This window comes from Acomys russatus, chromosome 10, assembly GCF_903995435.1.
Source record: "Acomys russatus chromosome 10, mAcoRus1.1, whole genome shotgun sequence".
Lineage (NCBI taxonomy): Eukaryota > Metazoa > Chordata > Mammalia > Rodentia > Muridae > Acomys > Acomys russatus.
Genome location: NC_067146.1, coordinates 28,567,949 through 28,590,997, shown reverse-complemented (window position 1 = coordinate 28,590,997; position 23,049 = coordinate 28,567,949). Strand labels below are relative to the sequence as shown.

Here is a 23,049-nt window from a genome sequence, read left to right as displayed (position 1 = left end):
TTATGATACAGTAGAACAATTGAGCAGTGCTTCTCGACTTTCCTAATGCCATGACCCTTTAATACAGTTCCTCATGTTGTGATGACCCCAACCATAAAATTATTTCCAGTGCTACTTCATAACTGTAATTTTGTTACTGTTATGAATTGCAGTGTACATATCTGTGTTTTCTGATGGCATTAGACGACCCCTGTGAAAGGGTTGTTTGACTCCCAGAGGGGTTGTGACCTAGGAGTTATGAGCTGTTTCAGTGTAAGGAAAGGAGTGGACCATTGGGTTCCTAAAGCCTCATGGTGTTCCTCTCTTAAACTTGCTGTATTTGAAGGCTTCACTCCTCTGAAAGCATTTCTTGATTTGCAAATGAGAAGAACGATGTGTGACCCATAGGAAACATCAGACTCCTTGAAGCAAATGTTCCTTGAGTGAAGACAGTGAACTATATACTGCTCTAAGTATTTCCCAGGCAGCTACGTTCCAGCTTGTTTTATGTAATGTTCTGTACCTAGGAGACTCATTGGTTCTGGGTTGAAGGAATGGAAATAGCATACCATAGATATTTTAAAACTTTTTTTTTAAGTATGTGGAAATAGTACTTCAAAATTATTCCACTAAATTTCCGTTGTGCCATGATTTTTTAAAGAAGTATATTACTGTGTAGTTGTTGCCTATCTATAAACAATATATGGATTTAATTGAATGCATTGATAGTTTCCATTCTAGAATGACAGTCTGCCTCTCTCTTTTGATGGTTTTGTGATACTTGCTTTCTGCTCCTTTTCCCAATCAACATCTGTCATCATAGCTCCAAGCATAATGGATGGTAAAGTAACAAGGAAGATTTTCTTGTGTTTTGATTTCCCAACTTAATTACATAAGTTCTAAAATATGTGAACAAAAAGTGCTCAAAGGAACAAAAATTGTCTTAGTGGCAATGTTCAGTGACTTTGATACATAATTTAATAAGGACTCACGTTGGTGTCCTCATATGAATGGATGGGCATGAGACATTTGTGTGCTGGTCCCATAGAAACGGCAGTTCAGATCTGCACTGCACATCCTAAGAAGGTCAGTACAAAGCAAGCAGCCAGCTGTTGGTTTATCAGAGGTGAACTCCTGTGGGACAGCGGCATTTAATACACCTGTAAGCATAAAGAAACCACACAGATTACATTGAGAAGGTGGCTGCTTGTGGAGATACTATCTTTATACTGCACTCTACAGGACATGATTGGGAGGTTGGATTAAAAAGTTCTATCAAGAAAATCACAGAACTGGATTATTTTTATAATGAAAATGAATAAAATTTTAAAGATCTGTAACAGTTTTTCTCTGTGCCCCTATAGAATAATTAAGTCTTAGTCTTTTAAAAGTCATTATATCACAAAACCAGAACCCTTTAAACTGTGATAAAGCAAAAATTGTCAATATAGTCAACAAGCTTCATAGAGATTTACCATCTCATTTTTATTCCTTTTCTTACACAGGTGATGCGTATATATTGTTTAAGTTTCAGACAGCTAGTCAACATTTTGTTTGGCTAACAGCAAACAAATACATGATAACTTAATAGCTCAGAGTTACAAGAAATCAGAACCAACTCTGATTTTGTTCAGTATGCTGAGGCTGAACAGTTTTTAAAAAGTTAACAGCCTCGTGCAGACTTTACACGGTGTAGTTGTAGGTGGGTTTGTAAATTTGAATTCATAGGTTATTTAGAGAACAGAGGAGCTGGAGGAAAACATGACATCCTTGCATTTTTATAGTTTTGTTTTGTACCTTTTCCCAGACACCATCTTTAGCCTGAGGAGAAAGAGAAACTTTGTACCAAAACTATTTAAAAATATATCCTTAGGGATATCCAGCAGCTTAGGGAAAGCAGTAGCAATAAGGAATAATTAACCTAATTACTGCAGAATAACTTCATAGTTCTTAAATTAGAATCCTTAGTTCTAAAAGTGTTCACAGTAATGAATGTGAGTATCTTTCCTTGAATACAAAGGTGATGTTTTGTTACCCTTGAATAGCAGTTTTATGCAAATATTTAAGAATAACAGATAAGACCAAAGTGCAGTGAATTTTAAGCAGAAAGCAATTATGGTTGCTAAATCTACATTTTGACTTAGACCTCTGGAAAAGGACTGCACCCCGTAGCTGCAGCCGTAGCCTTAGCTCTGCGTGCTTTCTGTGATTAATTATCTGCTATCCTTCTATAGGTATTCTGTTTTTTTAGTTAAGAGTCTGAGATGAGGACTTAAAAGAAATCTAATCATAGACTCCTTTCAGTAGTATTTTAAGGTGGAACATATTTTATGTTCATTTTCTATGTGAGAATTTCAGGAAAGCATTTGCTAGAAAAAAAATCATGTATTTCTTTTATAGATGGGTCCACATCGTTTGTGCACTATATGTTCCAGGAGTAGCCTTTGGAGATATTGATAAGTTACGGCCAGTAACACTAACAGAAATGAACTATTCTAAATATGGTGCCAAGGTAAGGTCAACTTTAAGATTAACTAAAATTGACATCTCTCACTTGTTTTCTTTACATAGCTTTTTAATCTGATAGACTACAAAAGTGTTTATTATTAACCATGCTTTTAGCGGAGCCCTTAGCCCTAAGTCGTTTATTATCATATTTTAAATTTGTTTTGTTTTGCTTTTGTATTTATGAAATAATATCTCACTGTGGCTCAGGTCAGCCTCAAACATGAGGCAGTCAGCCTGCCTCTTCATTCTCAGTTCAAGGATTCCATGTATGGGTCACCATGCTTGATTTGAATCATTTGTTGATAGTTGTTTCTCCAGAAGGCTAATGTATTTATTCTTCCATATGATCTAATTTCAAATAACTTACGTTGTAAAAATGAGTGTTAGTTGATACTATTTTTCTTCCTGAGTTGCAGAGAAAACCTTATTGCACTCAGTTGGATCAAATGAAATCTCACAACTTTAATTTTGAAATGAATTTTATTAAGATTAGGAAAATATAAAAACCACTTTTTATTTGAGCACGTGTGAGCCCATTACCACATTAAATTTTTTTTACAATTTTTAAATTAAATATTATTTTACATATACATTTATTACACATATATATAATAAACTACTTATAGCAAGAAGAACCACGAAACAATCAGGAATTATATATATGTTACATTCATAGTGTTTTGGCTCTTTGTATTTAGCAGCCTGGAAGAAAACCTGTCTTGGTGAGTCTAAAATTCTGAATGTAAATCAATATCTATCATAGCTCATCATTATCAACTTAAAACATCTATCTGGAACTAAAAACATCTTAACCTCTAAACAACTAAGCTTAATTGTAAAACTCCACTATCTGGTCTTCAACCCTGTCAGAGACTTGAGAAAGAATAAAATTAATTACCTGAGTAAACAAGGAGTGCATGTTAGTAGCTTCCTAAATGAGAAGAGGACAGAGACAGTGTGCTGCCTGAATAGCCACCCAAAACCCTGTATGAAGTTGGAGCATCATCGTCAGCCTTCTGGTCCAGGGTATCTGGCAGACATATTTGTGAAGCAGGAACTATTGAGAACTTGCTTACTTTGTCTTGGCAGCATTTGGCCATTGACTCTAAGTGCATCCAAGCTTGCTCATTTTTAGGCAGAATTTCGTCTATGGTAGAAATGAGGGCATTTTGCCTAGTAATATAACAAGAAAATGATTAAATTTCTTTAACATAGTAAATGAATATATACTCATGTATGTAAAGAGCTTAGGCCGAGTGCCTAACACTTAAGTCCTTATATATTCTCATTATTTGTTATGATTACTAGTATATCAGTTTAATTTAGATTGATTAGAGCTGTATATGAATAAGACCTTGCTTCTCTGCAGTTGTTTGCATTGGTACTCTGTGTTTCAAGTATTTTAAATATTTAGTGGATGCTTCATGAAAGGCTAGTTTTGTTTCAGAAATACTTGCTGTGAGAGTTTTCCTGTGGCTTTCATAGGAGTGCAGCTTTTGTGAAGACCCTCGCTTTGCTAGAACTGGGGTTTGCATTAGCTGTGATGCAGGCATGTGCAGAGCCTATTTTCATGTTACCTGCGCCCAGAAGGAAGGCCTGCTTTCAGAGGCGGCAGCAGAAGAGGTAGGTTTATTTACCCCAGTAACCGTGGTGCTAAATGTGTTCAGAAGATTTCTCATGTCTGCTGTGTCCTGTAGTAGTTGTAAGGCATGAGGGAAATGTCATAATCTATTCTTGTCTTGACTAGACCGCTGACTTAAACTTTGAATAGTAAATGACCAAGTTTTGTCAGACTTAATGCTAGTTACAGCATATGGAAAGCATCTAAAAGGTTTTGTAGTAGTGAGTTCTGGCAGAAGATAATGCAAAATGTCTTAAAGTGCTGGTATGTGGCCTACTTTATTCAGGAGTATGAAATCTTCTTAAGGTAATATTGCTCTCTTTGGCTTTAGTTTTAGCACCCTAGCAGTTCTTCCAGGTGTACTGACTTTAGAAATTATTTGATTACAAAGTGTATTTTTGGGATGCCCTAAAAACTAAATTTGTTTCTAGAATGCAGTGCTTCAAATTGTTTCTGTAACAATATAAAATGTGTATTTCTCAGTTCTAAGCGTTTAAAGTTTCTGGAGATTACACACAACATAATACTGTAACGTTGAACATGGAAGTAGTTCTGAGAATCCTACTTTCGTGTTATGAAGGTAGACAGTAGAATTACAAAAATGTAAACTACACCCTTTCTTACTAAAGTTTGTTGATAATGACACAGTAGTCCTCTTGATTAAAAATAAATATTTACTTAATAGGTTAATGAATTAGAGTATTCTAAGTGTTATTCCATGTGATACGTTTCTAAAAGTATAACTAATAAATTCCTTGGCATTCACAAAAATTTAAAAGAATTTTAAGGGGTCCTAAGAGCCCTTCCGTGATTTTATCTGTTCAGTAAACTTTTACTGTCTATTCATAATGCTTTCTGACAATATATAAGCCATTTTGTTTGTTACATAAAATTTTATTTTCTCATAAAATATTTGTTATACTTTTACCTTAGGAAATAAGTAATGTAATGAAGAAAATTTGCAGAAAAACACTTGAAGAATGTGTTTTATTTTAACTTGAATAGATCTATGTAGAAGCGATACAGTTTGACAGGTACCATTTTGTTCTTGTTTCTGATTCTGAGGACCTGTGGTTTGAGTGAGTACTGGATGGACACTGAGCATTTTCGCAGCTCCTGGGAGGACACGAGTGTACCTGCAGCCTAGGCTTGGGTGGATGAGTCAAAGTTGACACTCTGGAGGATGGGCAGAGGTGCAGAGGGCCAATGCAGTGGGGCTAAGCAGACTGCATAGGTCACAGGTGAACATCAGGTTGTCTGCTTCTGGATAACTGAACTTTACGTCGGGATGTTTCTTTTGTGGACACAGAACTTTACTTTTGAGAGATTTACCATTTATATTAAGGGAGTTTGGGTTTCTTTATATAGCACTACACATGATCCTTTTTGGAGAAGACAACTCTTTAATTTAGGTAATAAGCAAAAATGTATAAAACAGCAAGTGTACATTGGGATGTATAATTTGAGATTGCTTCTCTATACCAGAAGACATGGAGATTAATACAAAACCAAACATAATCAATAGTTTGCAGTGATTATGTCTAAGAGCTCATTTGGGGAAATGGTAACTTGAAGGTAACTTGAAATAATAAATATATTAAACTTGGATGTGTGGTCTCTTCCTGCCTTTTTGTACTCTTTTATGAGTTAGGTAAATGTACCTGACCAGTCTAGAGGTTTGGTATTGTGGGGTTTTTGGTTTGGTTTGGTGTTTTTGATGTTCCTTTTTTTTTTTTTTTTTGTAGTTTTATTAAAGCATATTTAATAGGTTTCTAGTTTGTTGTAAACACTTAAGAGAATTGGGACCTTTTTTTTTTCTTTTTCTTTTTGTACTACAGGATATTAGTATGTGTCCAGCTGCTATGGAATTACATATCAGCCCACACTAGTCTCAAGTTCATAGTCCTCTGGCTCCACCTTCTCAGGGCTTTGGTTACAACGTGTACCATTGCAGCCTGTGAGAACTGGGACTTCATATGGACTCCTTATAGAATGTCAAAACTTCGCCTGAATTGTTAGGATATCAGTGAAATCTGCCTTTGATAGTATTTATTCTGTTAAAATGGAGGTGTTGTTTATAGTGGTTTACACAAGTGTATGGGATACAGATAAGATCCTGTGTCCCCCGAGACTGGGTCTCATTGTGTAGTCCATGATTACCTCTGTGATCCTCCTGGTCAGCCCTTTGAGTGCTAAGACTATAGGCACGTGTGGTCACATTCATCTTAGCATTTTGTAAATTAAGAAGCATTTTAAATTAAAGCAGATTTATTGTTTATAAGACATTGTGCCTTCTGTTCAGTTTTATGTTCTTTAGGTTTCATAGAAAGCTTTTATTTTATATTTTGCTTAAACTTGTTTATCAAGTGGGATGTTGTACTTCTCCAGAGCTGTTTTATGCAGATAGTAAAAGAAAGCCTGAAATATAGAGTTAAGTACCTCAGTTTCAATCAGTGCTATTTATCAGATTTTAAAACTTTTTATAGTCTTTGGATATATTGTTTTCCACATTGGTGAAGATCTATGAGAAGTCTGCATGCTTTTTTGTGTACTTTGTAAAATATTTCAAATTATAAGAATAGTCAAATTATACTGTTTCTAAATACAGCATGCATTGTTCAAAGATGTTAAAATAAATAACCACAGCACTTACATTTATGTTACGTTTTATATTATGTCTTAAAGTTACTTATAGTCTCACTAAAGTCAATAATTTTTTTGTTGAGAACAATGTTATAATATTGCTTAGAATATAGTGTCTAAAACAGTATAAAATTAGTTGTAGATTCTATTGATTTTAATACATATTTTTATTAATTCTTTGAGACATTAAATATTGTATTTTGATCATATTTGGTTCCTTTTTCCTCCAGTTCCTCCCAGGCACACCTCTGTGTACTTCCATACCTATCACCTTTTTGTCTTTTTTTTTTTTTTTTTTTTTTTTTTTGGCTGTGTGGCCCAGTACCAATGGCTGCATTCCCTGGTGTGTGGCCATCCACTGGAGCATGTTCAACCTACTGAGCGCCACAGCTTTAAAGAAAACTAACTTCTCTTCTCAGTAGCTATCAGCTACCAATGCCTCCTCATCAGGGATTGAGACCAGCTCTCTGTCTGTGCTGGGATTTTGTCTGGCTTAAGTTTGTCTAGGTCTTGTCTGTCTCTGTGGTGAGTTCCTGAGTACAACTGCTGTGCTCTGCCTGGGAAACACATCTACTGATTCTGGCTCCCGCAGTCTTCCTGCCTCCTCTTTCTTAATGGTCCTGAGCCTTGGGAGGAAGGTTTGTTAAAAATGTCTGATTTAAGGGTGAATACTATGCAGGGTCTTATTCTCTACACCTTGGCCAGCTGTGGGCCTCCATGTTAATACCCAGCTATTGGACAAAGAAGTGTCTCTGATAAGGTCTGAAAGATGCTCCTAATCTTTGCATATAAATATGATCAAAGCATTGCATTGTTAGAGTTCTGTCATGTTATAACAGCCATTTTAGTGGCTTCTATGTGATCATTTGGTGTTTGGTAATTGATACTTTATTTTAAACTGTTCTGAATTAACATCCACCAGGCTACTCAGCTATTGTTTTCTTCTCTCACCTCTTACTCTCTTCGCAATATTTTCAAAACAGGTCTACCTTTATTGACTTCATTGGTGCTCTGTAGTCACACTCATTCTCTGATGCCTGGAAGTCATTAGGTGTAAGTTACAACCTACCTAGCCATATGTTGCTGGTCTGGGTAATGGTGGCAGGTATGGATTCCATCTTGTGGGGTGGACCTTAAGCACAATTTGAAAATGGTTGGTTACTCCCACGGTATTCCTGCAGCAATTGCACCAGCAGGACTATCCTGTCTGGCCACTTGCGGTTAGCTTTCATAGCTAACCAGTAGGAATGAAGCTTCTAGGTTAGTATTAGCTTAGTTTACCCATCTTCTATGACTTCATGTTCTAAGGTGTTTAGTTGTAGAGTCTTACCATTAAGTTCTGGAGCATAACCTAGAGCAATGGCAAAAGTCTGTAATATTTGGAGGCTTCTGGGACTTCACTGGCCAATAACTCTAAATGTGGTAATCCCTTCTTGACATTGGTCTTTATTTTATATACTTGCATATAATCTTTCATGTAATGAATTGAAATTATTCCTAGATTAAATCTGAAGAGCTCTTGTTAGAATCTTGGCTGCCTAACTGATGACTCAACATTGCTAGGATAACCGATTAGAAATCGGTTGTTGCTAGGTTAAATGATTTTGAATAGATTCATCAAAATACTACATTGTTAGAGTTTTGTCATTTTATAATAACAGCCATTTTAGTGGCTTTTATGTGATCATGTGGCATTTGGTAATTTATAGTTCATTTAAAAAATTACCCTGGATTAACTTTCCAGGAGGCTATGCGGCTATTGTTTTCTTCTCCCACTTCTTATTCTCTTCGCTATACCTGAGCTAATGCAGGCCTCCCAACTCTTTTTGTTCTGGTTTTTCTAAGACCAAAGACTGGCAGATGCTTTCTTTAAATATAGGGCTTTATATAGAGTTCTTTATAAAGAGTGTATCTACATTCTTTTTTTTCCTTTAATTTCTTTTTTATTTAATTAGTTTATTGAGATTACAATTCAATTGTTATCCCATCACTTGTATCCTCCCGTTCCTCCCTCCCTCCCGCTTTCACCCTATTCCCCTCCCCTAGGTCTAAGTAAGACCCAGAGGGACCTCCTCCCCCACTATATGGTCATAGGCTATCAAGTCTTATCTTAGTAGCCTGCTTAGAATGTAAATATTTTAGTCTTGGTAGGCCCATGCCTTATGTTTAATTGCTATTGTAGTATGAGAGCAGCCTTAGACAATATTAAAAAATGAGTGATTTTGGCTGTGTGTGTATAATGCTTTACAAAAACAGGCAGGACCACCTTTAGCGCATAATGTAGTTTGCTGACTCCCTTCATAGGACACCCAGCATTAAGTCTCAGCCAAATTTTGTTATCCCATCCCTCAGCACTTTGCCAGTACTTTCTATGCTGATATGTGATGTAGTTTATCCATGTTCAATATATTACACAGTATTTTTTTCAGTTCCTAATATATTGGGGGAAAAAACATTCTTGACCTTTTTGAGGTTTTTTATTTGGAGGCCTATAGCTTAAACAATGGATGCGTTAACTAGAGGAAAGATGAAATCTCACTCTCAAACTTATATAAGAGCTCCCCCCCACAATGTGAACGTTCCAAAGAGCTACAGTTACTGATTTAATAAAAACTAAGAGGAAGACTTATAGGGAGGATCATTTAATTTCTAAGTGAATAAACAAAAAATAAAAAAATTTGAAATGTTTGTGTTCTGGGAATGGCCTGCCACTCTACTGCCCCCTACACCAGATTACATGAGTCTAACTTCTACAAAATCCTGCCTTTAGACTGAGAACAGAAACTCTGACGAGGCCTCCTTCTCTTTCTACTGACTCTTTGTCTTTAGTTGAAGGGAGCTGAGGTTTCCAGTGGGTCCCCACACAGTGCAGCTGGGTAGTTGCTGACTCAGGGGTCTGCTTTGTACTTTATGGGTATAATGAGTATGTGACGTTATATTTGCCTGCTTAACATCCTGTCCATTTCAGAGCCACCTCCGCAGTCTGTTCCTTCCAGTATGTATTGGGCCTTATGACATGCTTTTATTCATTTTTTTTCCAGATGTTGTATGCCTCCTAGGTTTTCAGTCACACAATAGAATACTTAATTACTGTGGCCTAAATAGTAACTTAACTATTTCAGAAGATACAAAGTCTAAGCAGTTCACAGGTTGATTCAGCCACATTGACTTATTTTTTTCCTTCTCCTATTCTTACCTCTGTAATTTTCTCTCTCCCTCCCTTCTTTATCCTTTCTTCTTCTTGTTGTTGTTCTTGTTTGTCTGTTTGTTTTTGTTTTTTGAGACAGGGTCTCTCTGTGTAGCCTTGGCTGTCCTGGACTCGCTTTGTAGACCAGGCTGGCCTTGAACTCACAGACATTCGCCTGTGTCGGCCTCCTGAGTGCTGAGATTAAAGGCGTGGGCCAGCATGCCTGTCTTGTTGTTCTTAACTAATTTTTCATGTTTTAAAAAGGACTGAAGTAGCTCTAAGCAGTTCGTTCTTACATGGTAACATTTAAAGCAAAAAAGGGAATAAAAGGTTTCCCTGGCTAGGAATGAAAGTGTCTCTCCCGTAGCTCAGAGAGAGTAGTTTTTGATCATCTTGTGTACTAAAATGGAGTCACTGTTTTCAGTGAGAAAGCTTGGAAAGTGAAATCCATTACATTCACTTTCTGTCAATGGAAATAGTACAAAAAACCCATGAGAAGAAATTAATTGGGAGGTCAGCAGTTAATACAGTTGCCACAGCTACCTAAGAAGCTGGCATTTGACTTCCATTCACTATGTCATACCCATGGGGAGCAAAATGACATAAGTGTTTATAGTAAGCGTTAAGAGACAGAAATGAAGAAATAGGTATTGAGGAAAAAGAAGGGAACATGTCAGAAAGTCACATTTCTCAATTTTCTTTTGGATGCTTCAGGATAGACCTCTTCACTTCTCAGACATTATAGTCCTTGGTTTCACTTTCCGGGGTGTTCAATTGAAGAAATCACAGCATTAACCATTTTATTTATTATTTTTGATAATTAGCAGTTATGTTAAAATAGATAACCTGTTTAACTTCTAAGTGCTAGTATACTTTAATTTGCCATATAAGTACAGACACACACACACACACACACACACACACACACACACACACTGAAACAAAACAAAAACAAGTGGTCTTGATTGTGAATTTAAAAACACCATTGTGACAGATAGCAGTTTCTTTTTGGTTGTTGTTGTTGCTTTTCGAGACAGGGTTTCTCTCTGTATCCCTGGCTGTCCTGGAACTCACTCTGTAGACCAGGCTGGCCTCAAACTCAGAGATCCACCTGTCTCTGCCTCTTAAGTGCTGGGAGTAAATGTGTGTGCCACCACTGCCTGGCAATTTCATTTAAAAAAATCAGGTCCAAAATGCGTATATAATGCTACCACAGAACCTTAAGGAAATTGTCTGTCTGTCTGTCTGTCTGCCTGTCTCTCTCTGTCTCTGTATCTGACTTGATCTTTTTAAAAATCTATCTTTTCTTTTTCCCATCATTCCACACAGTTAATTGCATCTTTAATTTAACTTTCAAAATTAGTAGGTAAGCATTAATTAAGATTATCTTAGTGCTAGAGAGAAGGCTTAATTTGTTAAGTGTTTGCCATGAAAGCTCTTAGAACTTAAATTAAGATATCTGGTACACATGAAGGAAGCTGCGTGTGGTGGCCTATGCCTGTAATCGTGACACTGAGGGAAAGGAGACAGGAGGCCCCCTGAAGCTCAGTTGTCAGCTAATCTTGCCAAATTGGTGATCTTTAGGACCCATGAAAACCCCTTTTTTAACAAGCATGACAAAAAGGCTGAGGTAGCTTCCACACACACCAAATACATGTGCACATGCACAGAACACATACTCAGTTTAATTTGGGATAATTTAAACAATGAGTAAATATAGGCTTTAGGTTAAGTCTATAAAGGATAAATACATGTCAGTCCTATCTTTTTAAAGTAGAGATTATACTATTATTTTGAAATAAATTTTGAAGGTTTTATATCAGTATATAAATGGTTGTCTATATCTTTACATTTTTAATTTTACTTGGTGTTATATCCTTTAGTAAATATATCCTTTAGTCATAATATAGAATTGCTTTATGTGCTTTTAAAAATTTTTAAATGAAGTGTGGTAGAGTCACTTCCCCTTGGCTGGGCGACCTTGCCAGGCCACAGAGGCAGAGGATGCAGGTGATCCAAATGAGACTTGATGGGCTGGGGTCAGAAGGTAGGGGAGGAGGGCTTCCCTTTCTGAGGACTAGGTAGGGGAGGGAGGGGACAAAAGGAAACAAGGGAGGGGCTACAATCAGGCTATAAAGTGACTCAATTAAAAAAAAAAATAAAGTAAAGATTAGAATTTTAAGGTTATTATTCTCCTATTCTATCTCAAGTATACCTGCATTTAGTGTTATTTCTCTTTGGATTATAAATCCCTATCTACAAAGAGTTCCTTTTAGTATTATAAGTTAGATTTAAAAACTATGTAGACACCTTAACCTTATTTGGACAGGCCTAAACAATGGATTGCCAGCTGTTTCTTAATGACTAGCATAGTTAATTTAGTGCAAATTATTTTAATTTTGTTATATTTAAAGAAAATCTTTGTGGCTTTACTGGGATTAAGTTGTTTTTTTACCATACTGTTTTTAAAGTTGTTTCCTCTCATTGACCCTTTCTGCTTACTCTACTTGTTTTCTCTCAAATTCATTGCTATTATTTGTTTAATTTGTGTGTGTGTGTGTGTGTGTGTGTGTGTGTGTGTTTTACTAAATATATAAATACAACCTGCTCTGCTCAGTCAGGGAAAGAGTACTTGTATGGATATGCTTTCAGGGCTGAGCTCTTGGTGTTGGATAACCAGTTTGGGACCCTTCACCAGAGAAGACTATTTCTCCTGGTCCCAACATTCCTTGATTGCCTTAGTTGTGCTTTGTCTGGGGTTGAGGCCCCATGATACAATCTCCATTACTTCAGACACAGGTCCTAGATATGAGGGTTCCCCCATACACTTAGGCATGTCTGTTGGTGTCATGTTTGTTCAGGTGTTATTTATAAGGCAGCAGTGTTGGTGAGACTTCATGGGTATAACTTCTCTGACATTTCTAGGAGATGAAATCTTACAGCATATTTTCCTTTTCTTACCATGTTTCCACTCTCTGTTAAACTCTATTCCTTGAACCTTAGGTACAGTTGTGTTGTACAAGTATTACTGGGAGCTGGGCAGCACATGGTCACTTATTCTCTGCATTTTTATTAGTTGTGGTTTTCGGTAATGCTCTTTTGTCTGTTACAAGGAGAGGTATCTTTGATGACAGTTGAGATGTCTACTTTCCTGCAGGTATAAGGATAAATATCTATAATGTAGTTAGGATTATACTGGTATTTTTAGGTTCTCCTCCAAGATCCATGTCTTCATTGGCCCTGATAGTTGGCGAGGTTTCTAGTACCAGGCATGATTTTCCTCTGTTGAAAAGAACTTAAGTCCAGTTAGAGAGGTGTTGGCTATCACTGAGATGCATTCTGTCATTGCATCCTTTGGGATATCATATCCTGCTGACATTAAGTTCATAGGCATCATAGGTTATAGGACTGTTGGTTGCTTCTCTCCTTTGGAAACTTAAATGATACCATATGGTACCATGAAGGCTAGTCATCAAGAAGGAGGCTTTCATGTCAGAGCCAGCTTGAATTGTTTGGTTCCTGTGTCTGAAGTACATGAGACTTTTATCTTCAACAATAGAGACTTTCTGTCAGCTTCTGAGAGACAACTGTTTAGAATTCAAATAGGCTATGTTTTGGGAGGCTCATGAACTACCCTGAACAATGAATTAAAATGTACCCTTTGGCTAGCACCATGTTCCTCTGTGAGGTGTTGGTTATAAAGAGATAAAAAGGGAGTACCTGAATTTGTTATTGACAGGGTCTGGCGTTCCTCATCTGTTTTGTCCTGCATAAAATATGTATGTGTGTTCCCAGTGAGCTAGGAACATCTCACTTGTGTTGGCTTGCCTGTCACGTGTGTGCACGTACCTGTGTGTGTGTATTATTGCACTTATTAATTTATGAATATGTAATTTTAATATATGTTTATAATCTTAAGGTTATTAAAATTTCAGGCATTACACAACAAATTTTTAAAGAAGTACACAAACATACATAAATAACAATTTTTTTTATATTTCGCAATCCATATAGCCCTTTATTATTTTGTAGTGCTGCGATCAAATCCAGGTCTTGCAATTGTTGTATTGATGAGCTATACTCCCAGGCCTAACAAAACCCTTTAGAGAAAAACAGTTGGTAATTTGAGGTTGATAGATTACATTTCAAATGCAGCAACTACTTTTTGTCATGATGTGTGAGAATTACTTCCTCAATATTTTATTGATGTAACCATCTCCAAGAGATTTGTCAAAAGGGAACTTTATTATTTGGTGATAGTTTGTTTTTAACATGGCCCATTGGATAAAATTTTCAACTCCCTCCACTTTTTTTTTTTTTTAGGATATAGCAGATCCATTTTTTGCTTATTGTAAGCAACATGCAGACAGGTTAGACAGAAAGTGGAAAAGAAAAAACTACTTGGCTCTACAATCTTATTGTAAGATGTCTTTGCAAGAGAGAGAAAAGCAGCTGTCCCCGGAAGCCCAGGTATGGGAGTCACACCAAAACTGCTGTTTTCTTTTCATAGCTCATGTGTTTTTCTAGTGATAAGTGATTGACAATGAGGTCTAGCATATAAAATATAACTAAAAATTTTACTTAAGTAAGCAGTGGTTTGTGATTTGACACCAGTAGAGGTTGTTTCCGCTTCATCAAGTCAACAGTGTAGCCATTTGTAAAGTCTTATGTTGAAAAATTTGGATGACGATATTATATATATAGAGAGAGGGTCTAAACTGGAGATTGTCACCAAACCCCTCAGAACTCAGGGAGTCCTGTGGAAGAAGAGGGGGTAGGATTGTGAAAATCAGAGAGAAAGGAAGTCACCAGGAGAGCATGCCTGTCTGAGTCAACTAAGCGAGGTGCACATGAGCTCACAATGAGTGAAGCAGCAGGCAGAGGGCCTACATGGCTCTGCACCACGTCCGTTCTCAGAGTATAACTATTAATATTTTTATGAGACTGACTATGAGAATGAGTGTATCTCTTGAGTCTGTTGCTTGCTTTTAGGATTCTTTTCCTACCTGTTGAGTTGCTGAGTCCAACACTGATACCATAGTTTTTGCTTCATTTTACTATATTTTGTCATGTTTGGTTGTTGTCTCTTGGAAGCCTGTTCTATTTTAAATGAGAGACAGAAAGTCAGTGCATCCAGAGGTGAGGGCAGGTGGGGAGGAACTGGGAGAAGTAAAGGGAGGAGAAACTATAACCAGGATGTACTGTATGAGAAAGGAATCTATTTTCAATAAAATATTAAAAAAAACCAGGCTTCTAAGGGATAATAATAAATACAGTATAAGATAAAACAGAAAACTAAAACACCTGAATAGGACAAAACAAACACACAGAAGGAAAAGTACCCAAAAGAAGACATAAGAAATAGAAACTCATTCTTTATCTAACATAGGAATCTCATAAATCTAAATTAGCAGCCACCATTTGTATGCATCTCCCTTGGAGGGAGCTGAATTTGCATTTGCAAGCAGGTATCAATTGGAGATTGCTTCTGGGTTCGAGAGGTGGAGGTGTGTCTGCTGCTTCTTTTAGCTCGAGGGCCCCGTGTGAGGGTGGCGGTTACCAGGTGTGGATCCATTTATTAAATCCAGAATTACACTGTAAATCTTAAGATCATTGGTAAATATGATTTGCCGTCATTGTGAAATTTTAGTAGTGTTACCTCGTCTCAGCTTGAAAGTCCAAGTTATGAGGAATATATTCCACTTTACTTTCTCTCAAACTTTCTGCCTTTGTTTACAGGCAAGGATCAATGCCCGACTGCAGCAATATCGTGCCAAGGCAGAGCTGGCTCGCTCCACCAGACCTCAGGCCTGGGTTCCCAGAGAAAAGTTACCCAGGCCACTCACAAGTAGTGCTTCGGCCATTCGTAAACTGATGCGCAAAGCTGAGCTAATGGGCATCAGTACAGATATCTTTCCAGTGGATAACTCAGATACTAGTTCTAGTGTGGATGGAAGGAGGAAACACAAGCAGCCAGCTCTCACTGCTGATTTTGTCAATTACTATTTTGGTCAGTATAGACACAGTCCCCTGGGAATAAATTGCTAATGACAGAATTTGATATGCTGCTAATGTTTTAGAAAATCATTCCTAGTTGTATATGTCAGAGGCATGTTTATTTTCTTAAGTTGTAGTCTTTTGTAAATTCTAGGCTCATTTTTAAAAATATACTTAAAATTGTTTGACCAATGTTAGTTTATCTAATGACCATCTCTATGGCTAGTTTGATTCTTTGTGTATGTTTTATATTAGCTTTTACTTGCTACTGAAGTAAAATTGGATATTTAATTTAAATAGAGAGAAATATGCGCATGATTCAAATTCAGGAAAATATGGCTGAACAAAAGAATATAAAGGATAAATTAGAAAATGAGCAAGAAAAGCTTCATGTAGAATATAATAAGGTACGTTGGCTACAAATGCACAATATCCCTTAGATCTTATTCATAGTTCCTTTGTGATTTTATTGCGTTCCTGTGTTTTAGTTTGAAATTTTAGAGCTCTTGGGCTCGTCCAACCCTCATTGTGATTTTTCTTCCCATCCTTCTCTCACTGAGCACTTTGTATGCCAGGTGCAATTCTGACCCCTTTACGCACAGTGAGCCATGGAAGTCTCCCTGTCCCTAGAGTGAGCTGTGGTTGTGGCTGCTGCACTTGGTGTGGGAACTGGGGAGTGAGGAGCTTACTTAGTTTGCACATGGCCACATAGTAATCAATGTTTGTAGTTGGGGTTTGAAACTAACACAGCCCATCCCATTCCTTATCCTTAAATATACACACCTTTATAGACCTTCTTTTTATAAGTTTGTGAGAATTGGAAAATCTTGTCTTAATCTAGTAGTATTTCTTAAACTATATGCTATTCTTGATAAAAAATATTTTCCAATTTAAAATCTTACTGTATTTCCTCCTGTCTAATGTATAAAGCAAGATATCACAAAAATGTTAGTTTCTAAGTACATGAATATTCAAGCTACTATCAAATTATTGTTTAAAAAATGTAAAGTGATAAAATTAGTACGAAGTACTGTCCAGTGGTGATTGTAGTAAAACATCGTTGTAGTAAAAAGACTGTGGGAGATAAAGTCAGCAGATCTGGGCATTTTTGGTAGTTATATGGTCTTAGGCAAAAGAACCTCTGGGATTTTTAGTTTTCTCCTGAGAACAGTAATGGAAATGTGATTTGATAGTAAAATATGTGCCAAACTACAATGAAATATACAGATTATCATCATTACTAAATGATTATCAACATTACTAAAAACTAGAATAAAAAATGTTTACCTTCTCTTGACCATATTCACCGTGCTAAGTAATAATTAATATATCTTTGCCTTTCACTAGTTATCTGGCTTGAATATGTTACATATGGAAAATGAATGTTCTTGTTTACTTATATTTGCACATAAAAACACTTACTAATTTAACTTAACCTTTTTGTAGCTCTGTGAGTCTTTAGAGGAACTGCAAAATCTGAATGGGAAACTTCGAAGTGAAGGGCAAGGGATATGGGCCTTACTCGGCCGAATTACAGGGCAGGTTAGTTTCTTTTCAATAGCTTTGTTCATCTCTTGCTCTCCGTGTAATTGAACAGCAGTCACTTTGCTAACTGAATGGTTGTGTTCCATCAGAGCCTAATCCCACGGGGTAATGATTTCTGTCTGAAATACTTCCAGACCACTGGCAGCCTCTGCCGACTGAGAACCTGGAGCTTCATTTGGTTCTTTCGTCAGCTGTCTTGTTGGCAGTTTTCTACTTTTGCGCGAACTGGCTGACTTGTCATTTCTGATGAACTAAGATATGAAGCATGAGTTTCCTCTAGTATATTCCTTATTCCGTGGTTTTAGATTTTTTTGACATAATTTTTTCTTTTCCATTGTGTTTATGGATTTAAAAATTTAAAATTCAATCATGAGCCATTAATTTTTATGTTAATTTGGTTTTCAGCTGCACAAGAGCTATGGTTTTTGAAACTTAGATGTTAAACTATGCTTTATTGTATTCATTAGTAGCTATTAATTGTAATTATAGGACAACCAAAAAAGAAAAAGAAAAAAAGTTTTTTTAATCCTTGAGCACTTTTACCCTATTGATGTACTTCATATTAAAAAAACATAAAATTTGTTTTTTGAATGTTCTTTAATACTGTGTATAATAAATGATAAGTTTTTTTCAGATAATTCAGTTATAAGGATAAATGATGCAGACACACCGTTTGGGGTTCTTTCTTTGTGAAAGTACTTTGTAGGTCTTTTCATGTATACAACATTTCAAGCATCTGTAAAATCCAACTTCTTGATATAATTTATATTGATATAAAGTAATGCATGCTGATTTATATAGTGCCTTGTTGGCTTTAAGAACGTTTTGTGATTAGGTTGCATGTCACTGGTACCACAAAGACTAGTTCATTTTAAAAGGTGAAGATGAGGAGTTGCTTTTGGACATATTAATTCTTGTCCCTACAAAAACCTCCTCTATAGTTTAAAATATCATCTACCATAAAAGACATTTCCATTTATTAAATAACTTTATAGAAGACTGCAAACTGCATTGTGTGAAGGCGGCATGCACAGATGTAAAATTCATGTGTGTGTATCATTTGTGTGATACTTTCCAGTTGGCTGAACAGATGTGGGCTCACCAGGCTACTAAGCAATGACTTTGATAGATGCTCACTGTCTCAGAAACCAGCATATTACAGATTAGTAGAGAACCAGCGAGAATCTCATCTGCTTTTTTATAGTTTGGTCCAGTAAGATAATTTTTCCAATTAACCTATGGAACACTAATATAGCTGGGATGTTGTAAAGAAGCACTGATGTTCTTTTTCTTTTTAAAAACACACTGTGGTAGACTTTTTTAAATCTTCCTATACTGTCCTCCTATTTTAAGGTTTTCAAGCAAAAGTAGTATAATTTTCATATAGTTTAGTGTATATCTATCTGAGGACTAATGAGACCATGCAGTTGTAGCTTTCTAATAGAAATAATTGAGGTTAAAAACTTATGTTCTTTCTTGTTACTAATATAGCTGGTAAAGAAGACTTAGTACTGTGAATTCTAGCTTTTTTAGTTAGATTTAGTGGCAAATAAGGGGAAATGTTGCTATGTACGTATTTGTTAAAACAACATGTACTACATTTATTCAATCAATAGAAGTTGAATGTCCCGGCAATCTTACGAGCACCTAAGGAAAGAAAACCAAGTAAAAAGGAAGGAGGCACACAAAAGGCATCTACTCTTCCTACAGTACTCTATAGGCAAGTAATGACATTATAACAGAATAAGACTGCTTATTTTTTTCAACTAATATGCACTAGTCAGAAGGCATTTTTCATACCTGAGAATGACTTATGTCCATTACAGAATTTCACTTAAGTGTGTTTCAGGCTCATTTGATCAAAAATGCTTTGGAGATGCAAGGAGAGAAGAGATGTTTGTTGTTGTTCAGAAAGATATGTGATGTATCTTCTGAGGAGCTGAGAATGAATACTCATAGACACCACAGACACAAGGAATTCTTCTTAGGGAATTGCAAGGTTACTTTAAAAGCTGTGCCTGTTATGTTATATTTAATCTCTTAAGTTTACTTATGGCCAATAATTAAGCAATTGCTAATTATGTTAGTGGACATAATACGTAAATAGACACCTAGAGTTCACTTGAGTACGTTGTGAAATTTTGCTTTTGATTTAGGTAGTGATGAATGGTGGTGGATAAAGTTGACAAACTATATTTTAACTGGTCTGTACTTTATTCTGTCCTTGCTCAGTTATAATAATTTCATTTCCAGACATAGTTTTCTTCTTTACTTCTTGTACTCAATATTTTGGCAGTATTGATCATTGTAGTAGTGTTACATGGTAGTATCATTTTCTGTATTTAAAAAAAGGTCTCATTTCTATATTAAATAGAGATCACTTTGTTCATGTAATGTATTAAGTCACATTAAACAAGGGCTTAGAAAATCCTGTTGTGTTTATATTATGTGCTATAAATAGTATATAAAAATAACATGCACATATATGATTGCCTACATATATGTCTGAGAGAGATGAGAAAGCAAATTATTTTTTACTTAACTTATTAATTCATTCATATTACATCTCAATTGTTATCCCATTCCTTCTATCCTCCCATTCCTCCCTCCCTCCCACTTTCACCCTACTCCCCTCCCCTATGACTGTGACTAAGGGGGACCTCCTCTCCCTGTATATGCTCATAGGGCATAAAGTCTCTTCTTGGTAGCATGCTATTCTTCCCTTGAGTGCTGCCAGGTCTCCCCCTCCAGGGGACGTGGTCAAATATGGGGCACCAGAGTTCGTGTGAAAGTCAGTCCCCACTCTACTCAACTGTGGAGAATGGCCTGTCCATTGGCTAGATCTGGGTAGGGGTTTGAAGTTTACTGCATGTATTGTCCTTGGCTGGTGCCATAGTTTGTGCAGAACCCCTGGACCCAGATCTGCCCATCATAATGTTCTACTTCTAGGTTTCTAGGACCCTCTGGATCCTTCTATGAGAAAGCAAATTATTGTCTTAGTTTGTAGTGTAAGTAAACATCAGTGTATCACCTCACTGTTTTCCCAAGTATGGTTGGTACTTTTGAAATATTAGGCATAGCACCAGACATCAGAGTTTTAGGACTGTAATTATTTTTTTGCTTTAGAATATGTTTAGAGATATTCTTTTAACTTTAAGATGTGCTTGGTTTTTTGTTGTTACTGTTGTTCATTTTTGTTATTATTGCTGTTTTACCCTGACATTATTGTTTTTTCGGTTTCCTGTGTGTTCCTAGTTTTTTTAGGTGCTCAGACAACTTTCCTCATTTTGTACATCTCTAGTATAAATATGGGCTAAATCTTTCTTTCCTTTCTTTCTTTCTTTTTTTTTTTTTTTTTTTTTTTTTTTTTTGTTTTTCGGGACAAGGTTTCTATGTGTCACCTGGGCTGTCCTAGACTCATTTTGTAGACCAGGCTGGCCTCGAACTCACAGCGATCCACCTGCCTCTGCCTCCCAAGTGCTGGGATTAAAGGTGTGCATCACCACTGCCCAGCTAATATGGACTAAAATTTCAAGCCATGGCTCTCATTTTCTTAGAAGTGAATTTCCTTTTCCCTCAAGAGATGTTAACGGACTTAAAAAATCATTAAGCTTGTAATATATTAATTAGTATGCTTTAAAAAAATTCGAGATCTGACTATTGTGAAAAAAGACATAGAAATATATAGATTATATGTTTAAGGGTGTATGGCATATTTGCAATTAGTGATCAAAACCAAGTTGTGTTTTTCACAATTTACATTGTTTTATTTTCATAGTTTATGCTTCTAAAGGAAAGTTGAACTAATGCTAAATGAACCTTAAGTAGTAATAAAAGGCTGTGTTGAGAATACATACCTTAAATATCTCCACTCTTCAACGTTAACCTTATAGTAGAGCTGAGCTATTATTAACTTTGCTAAATTATGTAGAACTAACAGTTGCTGGCAGTGCTGAGTAAGTTCTTACAGGATGCTGTAGCACACACCTGCACTCCCTCCATGTTCAGGAGGTTAAATCAAGAGGGTCATGAGGTGAATGCCAGCCTGGTCCATATAGCAAGACTCAATCTTAATGAACCAGAATGCCTAACAGAAGACTAAGTAATGAAGATGAAAGCTGTTGAACTCAAGACTGTTACAAGTAAGTTGTCACCATGGACAGCAGTATAACTCTTATTTGCTGCTTTTATTAAAGTTGTGGAATTTGTAAGAAGAACCATGATCAGCATCTCCTTTTACTATGTGACACATGTAAGCTGCATTATCATCTCGGGTGCCTCGATCCTCCTCTTACAAGGATGCCTAGGAAGACCAAAAACAGTTATTGGTAAGTGAAGTAGAAAGGAGACAGTTGGAGTTAGTTTGCTTTTACTATCAGCAGTACAACAGTGTTATATTGGTAATTCGTAATAAAGTACTTTTGCATTGAATATTTATAAGTCTTCCTAACTATTACATGAATAGAATGAAATAAAATATTTATAGAAATGTATTTAAAAATTTTTTTAATTTTAGCAATTCTTTTTCTTACATAAAGCATAAGGAGTTTTTCTTGTGTGTTTATAATTTCATTTTATGAGTTGGTATTTCTCAAATGCTTTATTTTTATTTTGAAGGCAAATTAATTTTAAGTTTCATTAGCCTATTTTTGAAAATCCAGAAACTTTGAAAACCCTTTTTTTCCTTTTAAAGACAGAATCTCGTTCTCCAGTCTTGTGTTAAAGTTGTTAGGACATTGGGGATAACCTTCAACTTCCTAGCCTGTTTTCTGCTGGGTTTATAGGCCTGTTCCAGAATACTCAGTTTATCTGGGTAAGGAATCGAACCCAGGACTTTGGTGTACTTAGCAAATATTCCACTAATTTACTTACAGTCCTAGTCTTGACAAACATTTGTAATTATCTTTCTACTGACTTAGTTATGTAGAATCACTACAGGTGTTTATTTAAAGTGTCTTTTAAAAAATATTTTATTAATTTATTCATATTACATCTAAATTGTTATCCCATCCCTTGTATCATCCCATTTCTCCCTCCCTCCCATTTTCCCCTTACTCCCCTCCCCTATGACTGTGACTGAGAGGGACCTCTCCTTCCTCTGTATATGCTCATAGGGTATCAAGTCTCTTCTTGGTAGTCTGCTATCCTTCCTCTGAGTGCCACCAGGCCTCCCCCTCCGGGGGACATGGTCAAATATGAGGCACCAGAGTACGTGTGAAAGTCAGACCCCACTCTCCACTCAACTGTGGAAAATGTCCTGTCATTGGCTAAATCTGGGTAGGGGTTTGAAGTTTACTGCACATATTGTCCTTGGCTTGTGCCATAGTTTGAGCAGATCTGCCCATCATTATGTTCCCAGCTATTCCACTCCTTGGAATATACCTAGAAGATGCTCCAGCACACAACAAGAACGTTTGCTCAACCATGTTCATAGCAGCCTTATTCATAATAGCCAGAACATGGAAACAGCCTAAGTGTCCCACAGTGTAAAGAAACTGTGGCACATTTACACTATGGAATACTCCTCAGCTATTAAAAACAAGGAATTACTGAAATTTGTGGACAAATG

The 23,049-nt window shown here is 36.3% G+C and overlaps 1 protein-coding gene across 3 annotated transcripts in view; it reads left to right on the top strand.

Moving 5' to 3' along the window:
• Nucleotides 1-23,049, top strand: part of Phf14 (PHD finger protein 14) — a 144,697-nt gene that overhangs the window by 27,323 nt on the left and 94,325 nt on the right. For all 3 annotated transcript variants that reach the window (XM_051151924.1, XM_051151926.1, XM_051151925.1), the window contains 8 exons: nt 2,380-2,491; nt 3,973-4,110; nt 14,262-14,408; nt 15,678-15,948; nt 16,236-16,342; nt 17,382-17,477; nt 19,097-19,200; nt 21,677-21,808. In XM_051151924.1, the coding sequence (XP_051007881.1) occupies nt 2,380-2,491; nt 3,973-4,110; nt 14,262-14,408; nt 15,678-15,948; nt 16,236-16,342; nt 17,382-17,477; nt 19,097-19,200; nt 21,677-21,808 (1,107 nt within the window). The remainder of the gene's footprint in view (nt 1-2,379; nt 2,492-3,972; nt 4,111-14,261; nt 14,409-15,677; nt 15,949-16,235; nt 16,343-17,381; nt 17,478-19,096; nt 19,201-21,676; nt 21,809-23,049) is intronic.